Here is a 15,971-nt window from a genome sequence, read left to right as displayed (position 1 = left end):
CAAACAGCATACCATAATAAATGGGTAATGATTTACTCAAACCTATTGTCCAGGGTTAGGGTCATATCACAGAGTTGTTGTGCATTTTTACCTGCCAACTTTCTCTGTTCTTTTAATAGAATACAATGATTAACCTTGTATGCAGTGTGAAGTGTGTTTTTCTAGATGGTTAATGTTGTCATCAAGGTCATGCTACTTCACTGTTAAATGGCTTAAACTTTGGGCATCCTTCATTAATGTATTCTAAGATTCACGCCAAATGGTCCGAAGTCTATAACAGTAAGGTTAATAGTAGCTGAAAGCATTTGTCTGACTTATTGATATCAGACCTTCAAACACATTTGACTTCCTTTCAAAACTATTAGCCGGTAAAAAGTAACTTTAACAATGCAAGGGTTTAAGTTACAGCATTTGTAGATGTCATCCAATTAATCCGTATTTTTTTAACTGAAAAACCCTCAACCTAGTAAAGCAGTTTGATTTGTTTTGAACTGGCTCATGACTGGAATAGACAAATGTGTTGCCAGGCAGCACTGATACCATTGCCTAGCAACAGGGCTGATTGTGTCTAGAAGCTGCTATCAGAATTGGAACCTTTAGGGTCACCAGTGGTGCCGAGGGAGGGTTGGGGATGTGTGAAGATGTCATTTATGTGACAAAAGAAAATTCTCCTGGGCAGTTACTACTGTGCATTGGGAAATAATCTGTTTATGCTCTGTCAACTACATATGATCATTTCCCTCTTATTTCTTAGAAAATTTTAAATATTACATTTTATAAATGGAAATATTAAACGGATCCTTGCCTTTTTCTGCTATTGTAAAAAGATTGAAATCACGTTTGATATGTGCTTTGCAGTATTTGCCCTTTCTCTTAAAGATATGAGAAAAAAACAGCAAATGTAATTGCTTTGTGTCAAGGACAGCCATGAACATATCTGACTGCACTGTGAAGCAAATTCAACATGAATATATATATATATATATATATATATTTTTTTTTTTTTTTTTTTTTTTTATATATATATATATTCCCTTAAACATGTTATATGCGCTGAATGATTGGTATTAGCCTTTAAAACATACAGTAAAACTTACTGTACTGAAAATGAAACCACAACCCCCTTAATCAGTTCTAATGTATAAATACCCTGCTGTGCCTTTTATTAATATAATCTTTCAGCACTCAGTCCAAAGGAGATGACCTGGAGATTCGCTCTCGTGTTATTGAGATCAAAGTCTCTCCTTTGAAGTCACACCTTCATGATCTTGTGAACTGTTTTTGGCCTTTAACTCAGCATGATCAGGTTAAACAGAAGGTCGAAAGTCTTACTTGCCACTTAACTGATGTGGCCAATGCAACATATAGTTCTTTAACTGCAGGGACAGTCACCCTAGAGCAAGGGCATAGTCGAAAGAGCAGGATCACATGAGTTCCTAGATTACTGCTACTTGGTATTGAACTTAAAACCTTTGTGTTAGCATCTCAAAGCCTTAATCATTAGACTTCTCTCTAATGATTAGTCTGCTCTTAGAAGTGCAAGTTATGTTTCCAATAGCATGCGAATATACCCTGCACTATACTTTGCAAAAATGACATGTTTTTATTTGAACTTTTTTTGTTTATTTATTTATTCTGTTGGGCCTGAAAAAAGCCTTAATTTATACATTTACTGTACACCATAAAGCTATGTGGAGAATGATTTAAAAAAAATTAAATCAGTCTGTGTTTGCATGGTTTATTCTTGCATTAATAGTTATGATCTAGAGAGATTTTTGTAAAATGTAAGATAGCGATTGCGTTCATTGTAGTTTTTGCATTTTTTTGCTATTTTAAATGAGCATCTTTCATTTAGACTGTCTTATTTTTTTCCCAGCGTTGACGGGAAAGATTCTCAAGTCAGTCATAGAAAATGGATTTGAGATATCTGCCCTACAAATGGTAAGTATTTTAGTTCAATTAAAATTATATTTCAGTCTTTAGATGCAAACTTGCATACAATATCTATCATTTCAAACAGTATGTCCAAATAATAGTTCAATTAATTTCATCAATGAAAGATATACACATTTTCTGGATATTAGACCAGCCTCTCTTTAAAAGAACAAATGATTAAACTAATAGCAAACGTAGGTAAAGAAAAAAGAATCTCTGTATGAACCAAGGGCAAACACAATTATGTTTTCCCTTTGGTGTAACCTGACCCCGTCATCGACCATACATACTGTGACCAGATCAGTAGCCTCCCACATCTCCAAATGAGTCCTCTGCTGACCAATTACAGGGCTGCAGCTTTGTCACATGACCTTGCTGAAAATAGTGTTCAGAGTATGCCTCTGGGCAAGAGTGGATCAATGGCGGTTTTGTTACTATTAGAAAGCATGTATGTCCAGGGCTGAATTGGTGGTCAATAAAAAGAATATCAGACAGTGATAATGGTGTATTGGAATGGTTGGTCTGGAGATTGTATATCCAATGTGTTGGATAACCCTCTCAAATGCACCATTATAGTCAGAATTGTGATTAATACATCAATTTTGCTTGTGAAAATAAATATTCTTGTTTATTTGTTTTTATTTTATTTTCTTATATAATGCAGATCTTATATTATTCCTTGATTTGGACTATATTTACACATTTATACAAGTAAGAATGTCCTTGTAAGTGTTTTAGTTTGTTTTTATTCAGTATTCAAATTGTGGCTTGGTTTTCCATTATTCCACAGTTCAACATGGATCGAGCGAATGCTGAGGAGTTTTTAGAGGTTTATAAAGGGGTTGTAGCCGAGTACACTGTAAGTATATGTTGCTTCTCTCTACTATGATTTCAAGAATTCCAAAGAATATGACTCACTTTATATTACATGTCTTTAAATACTATGTAATAACATTTAAATGAATCATTTGATACAATGCACTAATTGTGTTGATACACAATAGTATTTGAAGACACATAATATAAAGTGGAACCAAATGCATTTAAAAAACCCTTGCTTGTTATAGCTGCTATATAATATACAATTTAATTGCCGTTTTAAACTCTATGATAATTCAAGGGTCCAGTCTAAGGAGTTCAGTTCTGCTCCCTTTTCCAGCACAAATGAGATTCCAATTGTTTAATTATTCATTGAGTGAAGAAAGCGTAGTCGCCGAAGCATTGATTGTAACTGCATCCACACCTGTCTCCTGCAAACCTCTCTGAAAAGTACAGACAATCGCTCGCCTCATGGCAATTTCACTGTTTTGGGCAGTGTGTTGTCACAGTATGTGGAATTTTGGTTCACAGGAACAACCTTCACATTCCTGTTTGCTATTTAGCTTCAATAAATCACTTTCTAGTCTTTGTATTTCAGCCGAAAAGCAATAATTTATTTTGATAGCGTCCACACAAGTCTTTTAGACCAAAAATAAGCCATTTTCGGTTCCGGGTCATTGAAGCCAGTGGCTATTTTGAAGTACAGGTCCTTGTCTGTTGCCATGAAAACTGTCTCATCAACATATTGATTGCCTCACATTTACAAAACACAGACTGGATGCTGCAGGTGCAAAGTGCCTATGAAACACTTCAGTGAGTGTGCCACTATGTTTGAGCTATACTAGTGTACTGTAAGTAGACAACATGAGAGAATGGGGTCCACTGATGTTGTTCTGCAAAAATACATTGTCTTACTCTGGCTGCTGGAACAAAGTAAATTTGTGCCCAGCAGATCTTATTGTGATCTTATGTATACATGTTAAGAACATGTGAATTATAAGATAGCAAACAGTGATTTTTCTCAAAATGCATCACCATGTTGTAGGGGTGTAACGATACACAAACCTGACGGTTCGGTTCGTCCCACGGTTTTGAGGTCTCGGTTCGGTTCGGTTCGGTTCGGTTCATTTCGGTGGGGTGGGGGGGTTTAGAAAGCTAAAATTGCTTTTATTTTTTATTAAACAGTGCTTTAATGAACAAATTGTGTCCTTGTCTTTAAATTAATTCAATTACAAGTAAACGTTTCTCAAGGATAACAAAATTATCTGCTAAGCTGTAAACTACAGCCCTTACTTGCACATTACTACATTAAAGCTTAACAACAGAGCCTAGACTTTTAGGCTAAATGATAATAATCAACACTCAAATAACAAATTGTATGAAAACATGTAAACTGCACATAAGGCAATTTTTGCATTAACATGTTTTTACTCTAATTTGTTATTGTTATATAATAATTTACACAGTTGCTGTTATTTTCGTGACAACTATTTAAAACATACATTAAATAATCAAGATATCATAAACAGGTTAAGTAAAATATTATATATAGGCTAATATATAGCATTTATTTAGTGAAAGAGTAAGCAAACCAGCAAGCTGTGGACACTGAATGACTTGCCTGAGGTAAATATAAAGCTATGTGAAAAACTAAGCGTTTTATTGACGTATTTCCGCTGTTGAAACACTGATTGAGTGTTTACACGAGTTATGATGCCTTTCAGTAAGTATACTGTATCTTTCAACATACCTTCGGGTGTCCATTCATGTTTATTCTGTAACTGAGGAAGAGATGATCGCGCTCCGCGCTGCCGCATGCATACAGTGATATCTGTCACGCCACATCTAAGAGCGCCAAAACGGCATTTATTGTTTGCATTTCGTGATCAAATAGACATAATTTGAAAGATTACAGCTTGCTTATTATCAAAAGTAACAAAACACTGAGCTTATTGCGATTATATGTGGTTAATGGTGGTTAGGCAACAGCCCTGTATTCGTTGTGTACACATAACACATGAGGTGCAATGAGCCGGTGCTGGGCGGGGCAGCAGGGGGCGGGGCGTGTTCGGTTCGCCATGAGAGTATCGCGATACGTATCGTGGGTGGTGTATCGCGGTTTTTCGGTTCGGTTCAAATATCGTTACACCCCTACCATGTTGACATGTCATCACTCAATGACTTATCCTCTTATTATGTAATATATACTCACCTAAAGGATTATTAGGAACACCATACTAATACTGTGTTTGACCCCCTTTCGCCTTCAGAACTGCCTTAATTCTACGTGGCATTGATTCAACAAGGTGCTGAAAGCATTCTTTAGAAATGTTGGCCCATATTGATAGGATAGCATCTTGCAGTTGATGGAGATTTGTGGGATGCACATCCAGGGCACGAAGCTCCCGTTCCACCACATCCCAAAGATGCTCTATTGGGTTGAGATCTGGTGACTGTGGGGGCCATTTTAGTACAGTGAACTCATTGTCATGTTCAAGAAACCAATTTGAAATTATTCGAGCTTTGTGACATGGTGCATTATCCTGCTGGAAGTAGCCATCAGAGGATGGGTACATGGTGGCCATAAAGGGATGGACATGGTCAGAAACAATGCTCAGGTAGGCCGTGGCATTTAAACGATGCCCAATAGGCACTAAGGGGCCTAAAGTGTGCCAAGAAAACATCCCCCACACCATTACACCACCACCACCAGCCTGCACAGTGGTAACAAGACATGATGGATCCATGTTCTCATTCTGTTTACGCCAAATTCTGACTCTGAGAAATTGAGACTCATCAGACCAGGCAACCAACATTTTTCCAGTCTTGAACTGTCCAATTTTGGTGAGCTCTTGCAAATCGTAGCGTCTTTTTCCTATTTGTAGTGGAGATGAGTGGTACCCGGTGGGGTCTTCTGCTGTTGTAGCCCATCCGCCTCAAGGTTGTGCGTGTTGTGGCTTCACAAATGCTTTGCTGCATACCTCGGTTGTAACGAGTGGTTATTTCAGTCAAAGTTGCTCGTCTATCAGCTTGAAACAGTCGGCCCATTCTCCTCTGACCTCTAGCATCAACAAGGCATTTTCGCCCACAGGACTGCCGCATACTGGATGTTTTTCCCTTTTCACACCATTCTTTGTAAACCCTAGAAATGGTTGTGCATGAAAATCCCAGTAACTGAGCAGATTGTGAAATACTCAGACCGGCCCGTCTGGCACCAACAACCATGCCACGCTCAAAATTGCTTAAATCACCTTTCTTTCCCATTCTGACATTCAGTTTGGAGTTCAGGAGATTGTCTTGACCAGGACCACACCCCTAAATGCATTGAAGCAACTGCCTTGTGATTGGTTGATTAGATAATTGCATTAATGAGAAATTGAACAGGTGTTCCTAATAATCCTTTAGGTGAGTGTATGGCACAGCCTTTGTTAGTAATTTTAGAGTAACCTAAACCATTATCTCCACTACAAGCATAATCCTTGCATTGCTTTGAAATACTCAAATATATATTTCATGTTATTATTGTATATCATTGCAACAGCACTGCACATATTGTGTTGCAGAGATTGCGGTTACATTGACACTGAGTGGAGATTTCTTGTGAAATAGGGAAGCTCTTTGATGCTTCTCTATCTTCATTGTTTAACGATAACCTACACTCTTAAAAAATAATGGTTCTTTATTGGCATATATGGTTTCATATATAACCTTTAGCACACATGGAACCTTTCAATTGGACAAAAGGTTCTTTATTGTGGAAAACGGCTCTTTAGATTATTCAAATGAAAGAAAAAATAATAATTTTAGAACTGTTCTCTGGGTAACCTGAAATTGTTCCTCTTATGGCATTGCTGTGAAAACCCTTTTTGGGACCTTTATTTTTAAGAGTGTACAACAGTTTCTCATGCAGGTTATAAATGGTTTATGATGGTAATTTATTGGCTATATAGTTTTTATAATTGTTGCTATTATTATTGTAGATCTCATAATGCCATGTTTGAAATATTTGTTTGTATGTAGTCACAAAAAGTAACCTGTACATTGTTAATAGGTTTATCTGAAAGATATGACATGCAAAAATGGATCTAAGTGCTTATTATTCTTTTTGAAATATGAAACTAAAAATATGCCACTGTGGACACCACAACTAGATCAGAGGATGTGAAAATGGTTCTTGGGCTGTTTAGTGGTCTGTGCTTGGTGGGCTCTTCAAATTCACCCCATCATTTTAATAGCCCACAAACTTATACATACCAAACACAGAGGCCAACTCATCAAACCAGATTAAAAGAGAATTAGAACTAGTCTTGTTGCAAATAACCTGTTCCAAGAACAATAGCAACAATTGTTTGCTTTGACATCCTTTAATTTATATATTTATTAAGAGGCACACTGGTAACTTGAGTCCTCCAGCTGCTCCAATGTCTTCCCAAGGTCTGTTCAGATAATAAGCTCTTTCATTGGTACAGGCACCGCAGGTAGACCGGGGGAATCGTTAACTCTTGACTGCTTGTGTTGCAGAATATGGTGGATGAACTTTGTTCTGGACCTTGTATGGCCCTGGAGATCCATGCTACCGATGCGGCCAAAGTCTTTCGGGAGTTCTGTGGACCAGCAGACCCTGTGAGTGACCAGACTGCTGAATCCCATGCCATGTTATAGTGTGTGTTTCTTTCCCAAAAACAGCGTAATGTGCTTATACCCACAAACATAGCATTAATAATTTCAGTGCTCTTTTTATATACTGTATGTAAGCATACATCTTTAACGTCACTTCAAGGTCATATCAAGGTTTTATGAAAGTTATAACAGAGACTTAATGGTCCTTCAAGCAGTGACCTCTTTTACCTTATGTATCATGTTATCTGTAGCGCTCTGAAGGCATATCATTTGTATGCCCCCAGGTAAAAACCTGCTTTGTGTCTGCATCAACCAGTCGAAATGTACACCGCCATGAGGGTTTCGTCTTTTACGAAAGATTAGTCTGCCCACTCATGTTGCATGACGACTGTTTCCGCTCTAGGTGGCCACAATTCTGCCAAGTTCTCTACTAATGTGCAGAGATAGCTTGTAAACTGCAGGTACCAGTCATGATGTACCATTAGATAAGAATTACAATCCTTGGAGTCCTTGGGTTAGGGTTTATCAGCCTTACGCACAGCACTAAAAGGTTTGATAATAATGTGGACTTTGTCATTTTCAGTATGGCACTCGCTTATGGTCCATTTGGTTTCCTTTGACGGGTAAAAAGGTGGACTATGGGCGCTAGAGTTTAGCCTTTTGGTTAAAGACCCCATGAAATCAAAATTGGAATATTGTGACTTTTAGTGCTTGTTGGCTTTTAGTTACCCATATATGTACTTGATAAGTTAAAAATAAATTGACAAAATTATCATAACTATTTTCCGTTTTGGCGAGTTGGTGGCTAATTCGTATGAAGTTCTACCATCTCATTCGTTCATTTTCATACGATCTGCTTACGCCCCATTGATAGTTAGGTTTATGGGTGGACACTGGACAGGGCTGCAAACAGCTAATAATATTACGTAAATACACATTTGACAGTAAAGCACTGAGCTTGAGTTAAGATGCAGATAAAATTAACTTTTTTTTTCTTCTTTTTTTTTTGTCATCACATTATAAATAACATTTAAATAAAATAATATTTAGAGCTTTGAAGTGCTGGAAAAAGTGTGAACTGAATCACTTGAAAGTAATCCCTTGAAAAGTGCTTGAATTTCACTTGTGAAAGGTTGTAGGAACCCTGAAATGAATAATGTAAAAACATTAGACTATTCCTGCCACAATACCATGGTTACAGTTAGCGTTATTACATTAAATCCATGGTGAGTGTTAGTGATTTGTGGACTGGAAAGCCTTCTATAACTTGTTCACTCATGGCACAATGTTTCTCCTGGTTTCCACATTAGTGCTGTTTGATCTGATAATCTATGGGTTTATAACAGAGAATTCTGCACTGAATTTGAATGCTTCTCAATAGATCTTTCAGTGATGTTATTAATTCTGCACCAAATTCAAACAGTTTCTCTTTGGATCTCCCACTGCTGTGTAGTAATGTGTCCCGTGATGTCTGCCCGCGAGTAATCCTGTTCTGAGCTTGCACTGCGCTGTCTAATATTGGTCCGAGCTGAAAAACTGGCAGCCCTGCACAGCTCAAACGAGAAGCACGCTTTTATTTTGTTTGCCGTTTGGTGTTTTTCATATGCAACAGAAATGGAAGCTCTTATCAGTTGGGAAACATTGTGGTCGCACCAGTGCAACCTCTAACAAAAACCATTTGATCACAGTCTGGACCCCGGTGGACCATTTTGCTTTCCTAAAATTCACATGTTTTTGTACACATCAAATTCATATGAAATCGCCACCTTGTAAAATAGCTGCTTTTCTGAGATTGAGTTGGACCTCCAGTTGTGCAAACTGTCTTGTTGTTAGCATTTTATTACTTTTATTACCTTGCACAAGCTGATGCTTGCCCCCTAGATGTATGTGTTCTTTGACACAAATGGCTTTGATATTCTAAGCATGGCTCCAGTGTTTTGACCTTTACAAGGTCAAACTGGATTGCTCAATCATGGGTTCCGGATAGAGCTACGCACTTCTCAATTGACAGCCCCGCCCTGGGTCCTCCCCCACCCTCTCTTTCTCACACACACACATATGGTGCAGAGGGAAAGAGAGAGAGCGTGAGAGTGTGTGGTTGGTTTTTAAACACTCTTGACAGGCTGTATATCAGCATTGTCTGGTCACAACAGCAACAATATTGCCTTATATCTCACAAGTTCTTTGAACATGTTCTCATGTCTGTGATTTATAAACACTGCCAGTATGATGCATAAAACATAGTTATTATGTGTGTTTTGGGGAGATAGACTGGTCTAGATAATGTACTGTAAACACTTTTTGATCGTTGCTGTGAATAAATGAGGGGTTACCACCCATTCCTTTCCATTTACGAAATCACACTAAACACATATACAACACAACAATGTGCTGAGCCGCCTTTTACCTCCATTTATAATGTTATAAAGCCTTGTATTTAGCCTAGTAATTCATTCCTTCATCAACATGAATAAATGTTAAACTGAAGCTCAGCACTTAACAAGGTATGTAGATACTGTATTTTGTTGCCTTTTTATTTAAAGTACATTTAAAATGTTATTATTTCTAATTTTAAATTTAAGTAAACTATTTTTAATTGTTTTTTAATTTTAAATAACAATAACACCACCTTTAGAAAGGACAGGAAATGTGGTAGGGGTGGAGGAGGGAGTGCCATCATCACTCATCATCAGCTGTATTTGAGCACATTTTTCCTGCATAAGAGTGTTGCAGCTATATGTTGGAGCTAGCATATTAACTGCAAGGCCTTTATACTGTTTATTCTTTGGATTCAGTGAATGTTCGTACAATGAATGTTTGCTAGATAGTCTTGCCATATGCACAGTTATGTTATGTGTTGATGACCAGATTTATTTCAGATGAACAGGCAAAATAAAGTGGCTGGAGTAGTGTCAACTGAAGGTGCACCACAGACCGCTTCATCGATTGTAATGGAAGCAATCTTGTTTTGATCACAAGCATCTAGTGCCGACAAACATAACTAAACGTTTTTCAAAGATGTGTGCATGCTGACATATTTGTTGGTGTCTCCTAGACCAGGGGTTTTCAAACTGTGGGTCACAGCAGCTAAATTTGCGTTTCAGTGAATGACACACTTATGATACTATGTTGTTAAATGTTTAATATGTATCTGCCATGCAATAGCCGGTGATGGTGATATGGCAATAAACTCAAATACTACTACTACTACTGCTACTGCGCTGAACACCGCGATGAGTTTAAAAATTAGTTTTTAAATTTTAAATTTGTATGGACATATTTCATATACTCTTAAATGTCTCTAAATGAAGAAATTAAAATGTAAATATTAGTATTGAAATTTTACAGTTGTACTATAAAATAAAATGATTATTTTTAGATACTCGATTAAATGTTTTGATTAAGATTAAGCTTACAGTACTTCTGACACCCCTCCCCCATCCCAAATATTTCAGATTATACTTGTCTAGGTGGGTCTTGGAATGGAAAAGTTTTGGAACCCCTGTCCTTGGCTACAGCAATCCTTAAGATTACATTGCTGGACCAAAATGCAGAAAGACCAAATTGAGGCGGATATAAGGATAAACCATTAACACTTTGAGACTCCAGGATTGTGTGAACAAAAGAAGGGGAGAAATATTTTCAGCATTGTTTGTGAAGGATTAGTTGTAGTTCATAAAGAGAGGATAATACTCTTCATCGCTGTTTGAGTCTGAAGGCAGGCGTGTTTTTCTTTCATTTCAGCCGAAAGTTTCAAAATCCTGTGCAAACACAAAGATTACATTAATTCGGGTTGGAATGTGTACAATTTTATGAGAGCATCATAAAGTTTTCCGAGCGCAAGTCAGCTTTAATGTCATGTTCTGTTGCAGAGTTTGGAGATCCGTATGATGGATTTTAGGGGGTAAGGGTCAGTGTTTGATGACGTGATTAGTCAGTCTATATTCAACATGCTTCATTAACCACTCTTCTTTTCTGGTAACCTCCACACCTCTGAGCTTTTCCTACTGCCGAACACACTTTAGAGTTGTGTAATGCCTTACCAAATGGTAGTGAAATGAGAAGGACCATGAGAGTTGCCTTGTAAAGTTTATTTATAAGGCAGCAGTTCCACAGCATGGTCCATCGTATGGTGGGAAACAAGAATAGAACATGTGTCTAACATTATGTCAGCAACATTGAAAATTAACCTGAGGACACATGCTTCATTTGGCAGAATTTAGCTAATTTTAGCATCAGCCCCTGTAAAGAAGACATGAGATCAGTCAGACCTTGTTGTTTTGTCCTTTAGAACAATTATCAGTTTATTGGTTGTGGTCATAATTTTGATACCAGCATTCCCAGTTTTTTTTTAATGTTTTGGCCTATATTACAAATTTATACTACTACTAAAAAATTCAATTAAAAGACAATTAAAACTAAAGTAAATAGTAAGAATGCACAGTATTTCAGTACCATATCTCCTATTGGCCAATATATATATTTTTTTAATTATCGGCATCAGTTGATATTGAATATTTAATGGTTTATTTTCCTACTGTTAGCATACGTTTGCTGTCATCTAACCTTTACTTAAAGTTGATCTTTAAAAACACGAATAATTTAATAACACTGTTAATGTAATCTTTGGCAAGTCTCAAAATTAATATCCTTTTTTATTATTGTACATTATGATTTATGCCTAAATTCACGTATAGCAATTAAAATGACTTGAAAAGCATTTTAGTTTTTAATTTTTAATATATTTGGGCCATTTATTGGTTGTCGACATAAGACGATAATTATTGTTAATGGTTGTCAGTTATCGGACATTTTTTTTATAGTTCTGCATCCCTAATAAATGGTTTGTATGCTACAAATGATTTGGATAAAAAAATTCCCTTTGAAACCTATTATAGCGAGACATTACCTTTCCAAGCAGTCCAAATGAATTATATGAAAATATACTGCAACGTTTTTGAGACTGTTGTGGAGCTTCTCTGCAGATTACTGCAAGTTCTACTACCTTAACAATGCACCCTATGTGATTTTACATTGGTCATAAATCAGACTTTAATGTCCCAACTTTGGACATTTCCCTTGTCGAATCTCATTTTAGGACAGTCTTAGGTCAAGGTCAACGTAAAGGTTTTTTTTTTCAACCAATAATTTTTTAAGAATGTGGTTTCTGAACACTTCTGGTCTTCTGTCCTATTTGTTGTTTAGTATTGCTGTATTCAGAATTGATATCAGCTGTGGAACACTGCTCCTCTCCAGTACCTTTATATTACAGATCTCTTTATCATATTGATAGAAGTGTAAAAGAGCAAGGAGATATGTGTGAAGGTAGTGAAAAATCCATCATGGCGGATCCTGTGGGCTTTAAGATGTCAACTCAAGTCAATTGGTGGGAGATTTTAACTTTCTCATTCCTTGTTTTGACAGTATTGTTCAGTGTAACCAGATTATCCGACTCAAGTGTCTGTGTACACAAGGAAACAATGTCTTTCTAGACAAAACTTCCTTGTGCAAGGTTGTTTCCAAATGTGTGAAGTTGCATTCTGCTGTGTTATTAGAACAGACCAAGCTCACAAAAGAATGAATTCTCCAGTTTCTATGTTAATACCTGCTGTTATTGTCTGCCTTTTTGCATTCATTTACATTCTGTATGAGTCTTTTTGAACTTAATAAGCTCCAAGGCTGACTTTGGTCCATGATTGTACAGAAGACATTAGCCATTTGTTTTCGGTGTGAGAACGCACCAAGATCCTGTTCTCTTAGTTGTGCTTAAGTCTCATATGGTGTTGGAGTTCATGAATAATGTATTGTGCCGACAGATCGTATCAACTGACAAAGTTCAACTGAATCCCTGTCAATGACTGACTGGCTTTCAGCTCCAGGTTCCAAAATACCGTAACTGAACCTCCACTTGGAAACAAAGGTAACTTGTAACACGGTAAACCTATACAGTCGGAATGTAACCGTGCCTGATTTTTCACAGACAATGGAGATAAGATGAAGTATTAGATGTTTGGACACAGTGTTTGCCTACTTTACACAAGAGCATTTTGTGTATCCATGTCCTCCAAATGTATCAAAAGTAAACGCAATGGTTTATGGAGGGTTCCCACGGGTCCTTGAAATCCTTGAAAGTATATGAATCTGAAAAAAAAAAATGCAAGGCCCTGGAAAGTTTTTGAAAATAAAAATACATAGATACAGGTCCTTGGAAGTGCTTGAATTTATTTTGTGCAAGAAGTTTTCTGGAAAAAAAATCCATATAATTTGTATTTTATATAATATTAATATCGTGCCAACACTTCATGGCCTTTACATACTAGCTTGCTTGATTTACATTAGTTACACACATTTACGCGTTACGTTAAGTGTTTTCTGCGTGAGGTACTTTGTGTTGTACGTTGCCATGACGTTCACGTGTGCACGAAACTACTACGATAGAACCTCAACGTTATTTGTTGGACAACAAATGTGTCCCACATTAAGTCCTTGAATTTGAGGGTATTGGACTTGGAAAGTCCTTGAAAGGTCCTTGAATTTAAAGTTAACCAAGTATGTGGGAACCCTGTATGTCTTTAATACAGCTCTACAGTGTAAAGTCAAGTTTGTGAATTATTTTTTGAGTGCCCTGCGCTCAGTTTTATTAGGATGTTACTAATCTAGTGTTCTTGTTCTAGTATGGCTCTGTGTCAGTCAAGTTCTCTGTGTTGCCTGCTACACAAAGAAACAAAGCACAATTGACACTGTTGTCTCACGTGTCTTCTGCACAGCCCTGTTAGATCTGTCTGTGAGAAATATGACAGACCAACATGTTATAGCCTGCCAATAAAGAGCAAAGGCAATTAGTAACAATGAGGTTTTTCCTGGATTAGGGTATTTGACAAGGCATGAAGCACTCAAGTACAAATAACAGAATGTGCTATAGATGGTTCTCTTATGTTTGTGCAAAAGCCTGTTTTAAAAAGGGTGTAGTGTTTCTAGTGAGAGCAGTTGCATTAAAAAAAAAAAATCTGCCCAGAATAATAAGCTCTCTAACAGCATCTGCCCATGTACATTTCCTGTTTTATTGCAAATTGTTCACCCACAAATGAGATTATTCAATCAGTCAGGGTTTAATTGTGATCTCAAATAGTGCTAAGTGCTAGCATGTGTCAGTGCTGTAAGTATGTGGGCATAAAGTCAGGGCCGTGGAGACCTGTAGTTACCATGGCGGTGCTCTCTTAGGAGGCTCCAGTGTCGTCCCACAGCATCGATTGCTGCTTAATTAAGGCCCCTCTTACATCAGAGTGCCACCAGGAACAGGGAGTGAGTGAGCCAGCCATGTGACCGGGGATGATCTGGAACTGCCTCGGACAATCTGCCCGTCATCTGGCATCAAATTAGTGGAGATCTACTCCCTCTATTTTCCTAACGTTAAGAGTCTGCTTTGGTTTGTTTTTGATCATAAATGACCAAAGAAAATTTGTTTAGGCTATATATCACCACACAAACTTTTTGTCCTACATTCACTCTAGCTTAACACTGTAGCCTTTGTTGTCATGCCTTAAGGTGCATTCACATCAGCAAATTTTTAAGCAAAAATTTGTGGGCAAAAAGATCTATTGTCAATAGTGTCGCGATGTATGAAGCACAGCTCACACAAAAGTCACTTTCAACCCATCGAAAGAAAACAAACATTTAAAGCCAAGGCACTCAGGGTTAAGAAATCTAAAAAAAAAAACTTTATTCATCCATGGCTTAAATGATTTAAAACCAATTCCAAATACCTATGTGTTGCAGCTAACAATCCTTCATTAGGCCACTTTCAACCCTAGCAGCTTTCTGTTGGTCAATGCGGTGAATTCGAGTGACTAACTTGAACCTGTTGCAAAATTGGCGTTGGGAAATATTTCCGCTTTCACATAAAATTCTCAATTGCATGGATCCTTATTTAAATGACAGGATTTCGCCCGAAGAAAATTCTCCCAAAAAAAAAACGCTAAATGTGGCCTCACCTTTAGATGAATGGTTACTTTGTGCATTGCCCTTTGCCTATGCTTCTTATTCAAATGACTTCAAGTATGCTAATTACATGGACAATTCCCTTGCCACCACCTGTGGTGAAGTGTTTTCTTTGAGGACACAATGGTGAAAGCACAATTGTGGTGTCACTAATTCTCAAGGTCTTACGTCACTCATGTGGGACTAAAGGTTACAGTACATTTTTTGCTCCAAGGCTATTTAAATGTGCACAAGTCAAACTTTTCCACAGGGTTTCATGCCGCTCAGTGAGAAGTGTACCTACTTACGTGCATTTACTGTATATCTGAACATTTGCTAGACAAAATTATCAAGTAGGAGAAAAAGATGGGATCTTGTGGTTGCCTTGCAAGCTTGAACCAAAACTTGATATCTCAGAAAACTCTGTTGAAACGAACCAAATCGACTTTTACATGCTATTTTACATGATTTTTGGTATTTTAAATTGGTTTACGTATGTTTAATTACGGTATAGAAATAGGGATTGGTTTGATATTTACATATTGGTGATTTGTCTAGAAAGACCCATTTTGGCTGGTGTGGGATTACAAAAGGTCCTCATAAATAAAAGTGACTTGAAA

General features: G+C 37.2%; 1 protein-coding gene across 2 annotated transcripts in view; it reads left to right on the top strand.

The window, feature by feature from the left end:
- nme7 (NME/NM23 family member 7) overlaps nt 1-15,971 on the top strand; it is a 52,708-nt gene that overhangs the window by 15,815 nt on the left and 20,922 nt on the right. For both annotated transcript variants that reach the window (XM_056246371.1, XM_056246370.1), the window contains exons 8-10: nt 1,877-1,941; nt 2,726-2,794; nt 7,276-7,377. In XM_056246371.1, coding sequence (XP_056102346.1) covers nt 1,877-1,941; nt 2,726-2,794; nt 7,276-7,377 — 236 coding nt within the window. The remainder of the gene's footprint in view (nt 1-1,876; nt 1,942-2,725; nt 2,795-7,275; nt 7,378-15,971) is intronic.

Source organism: Rhinichthys klamathensis, unplaced genomic scaffold (genome assembly GCF_029890125.1).
Source record: "Rhinichthys klamathensis goyatoka isolate OS25496 unplaced genomic scaffold, OSU_Roscu_1.1 h1tg000036l_1, whole genome shotgun sequence".
Lineage (NCBI taxonomy): Eukaryota > Metazoa > Chordata > Actinopteri > Cypriniformes > Leuciscidae > Rhinichthys > Rhinichthys klamathensis.
Note: the sequence above shows the minus strand (reverse complement) of the source record. Positions and strands in the feature narration are given on the sequence as shown.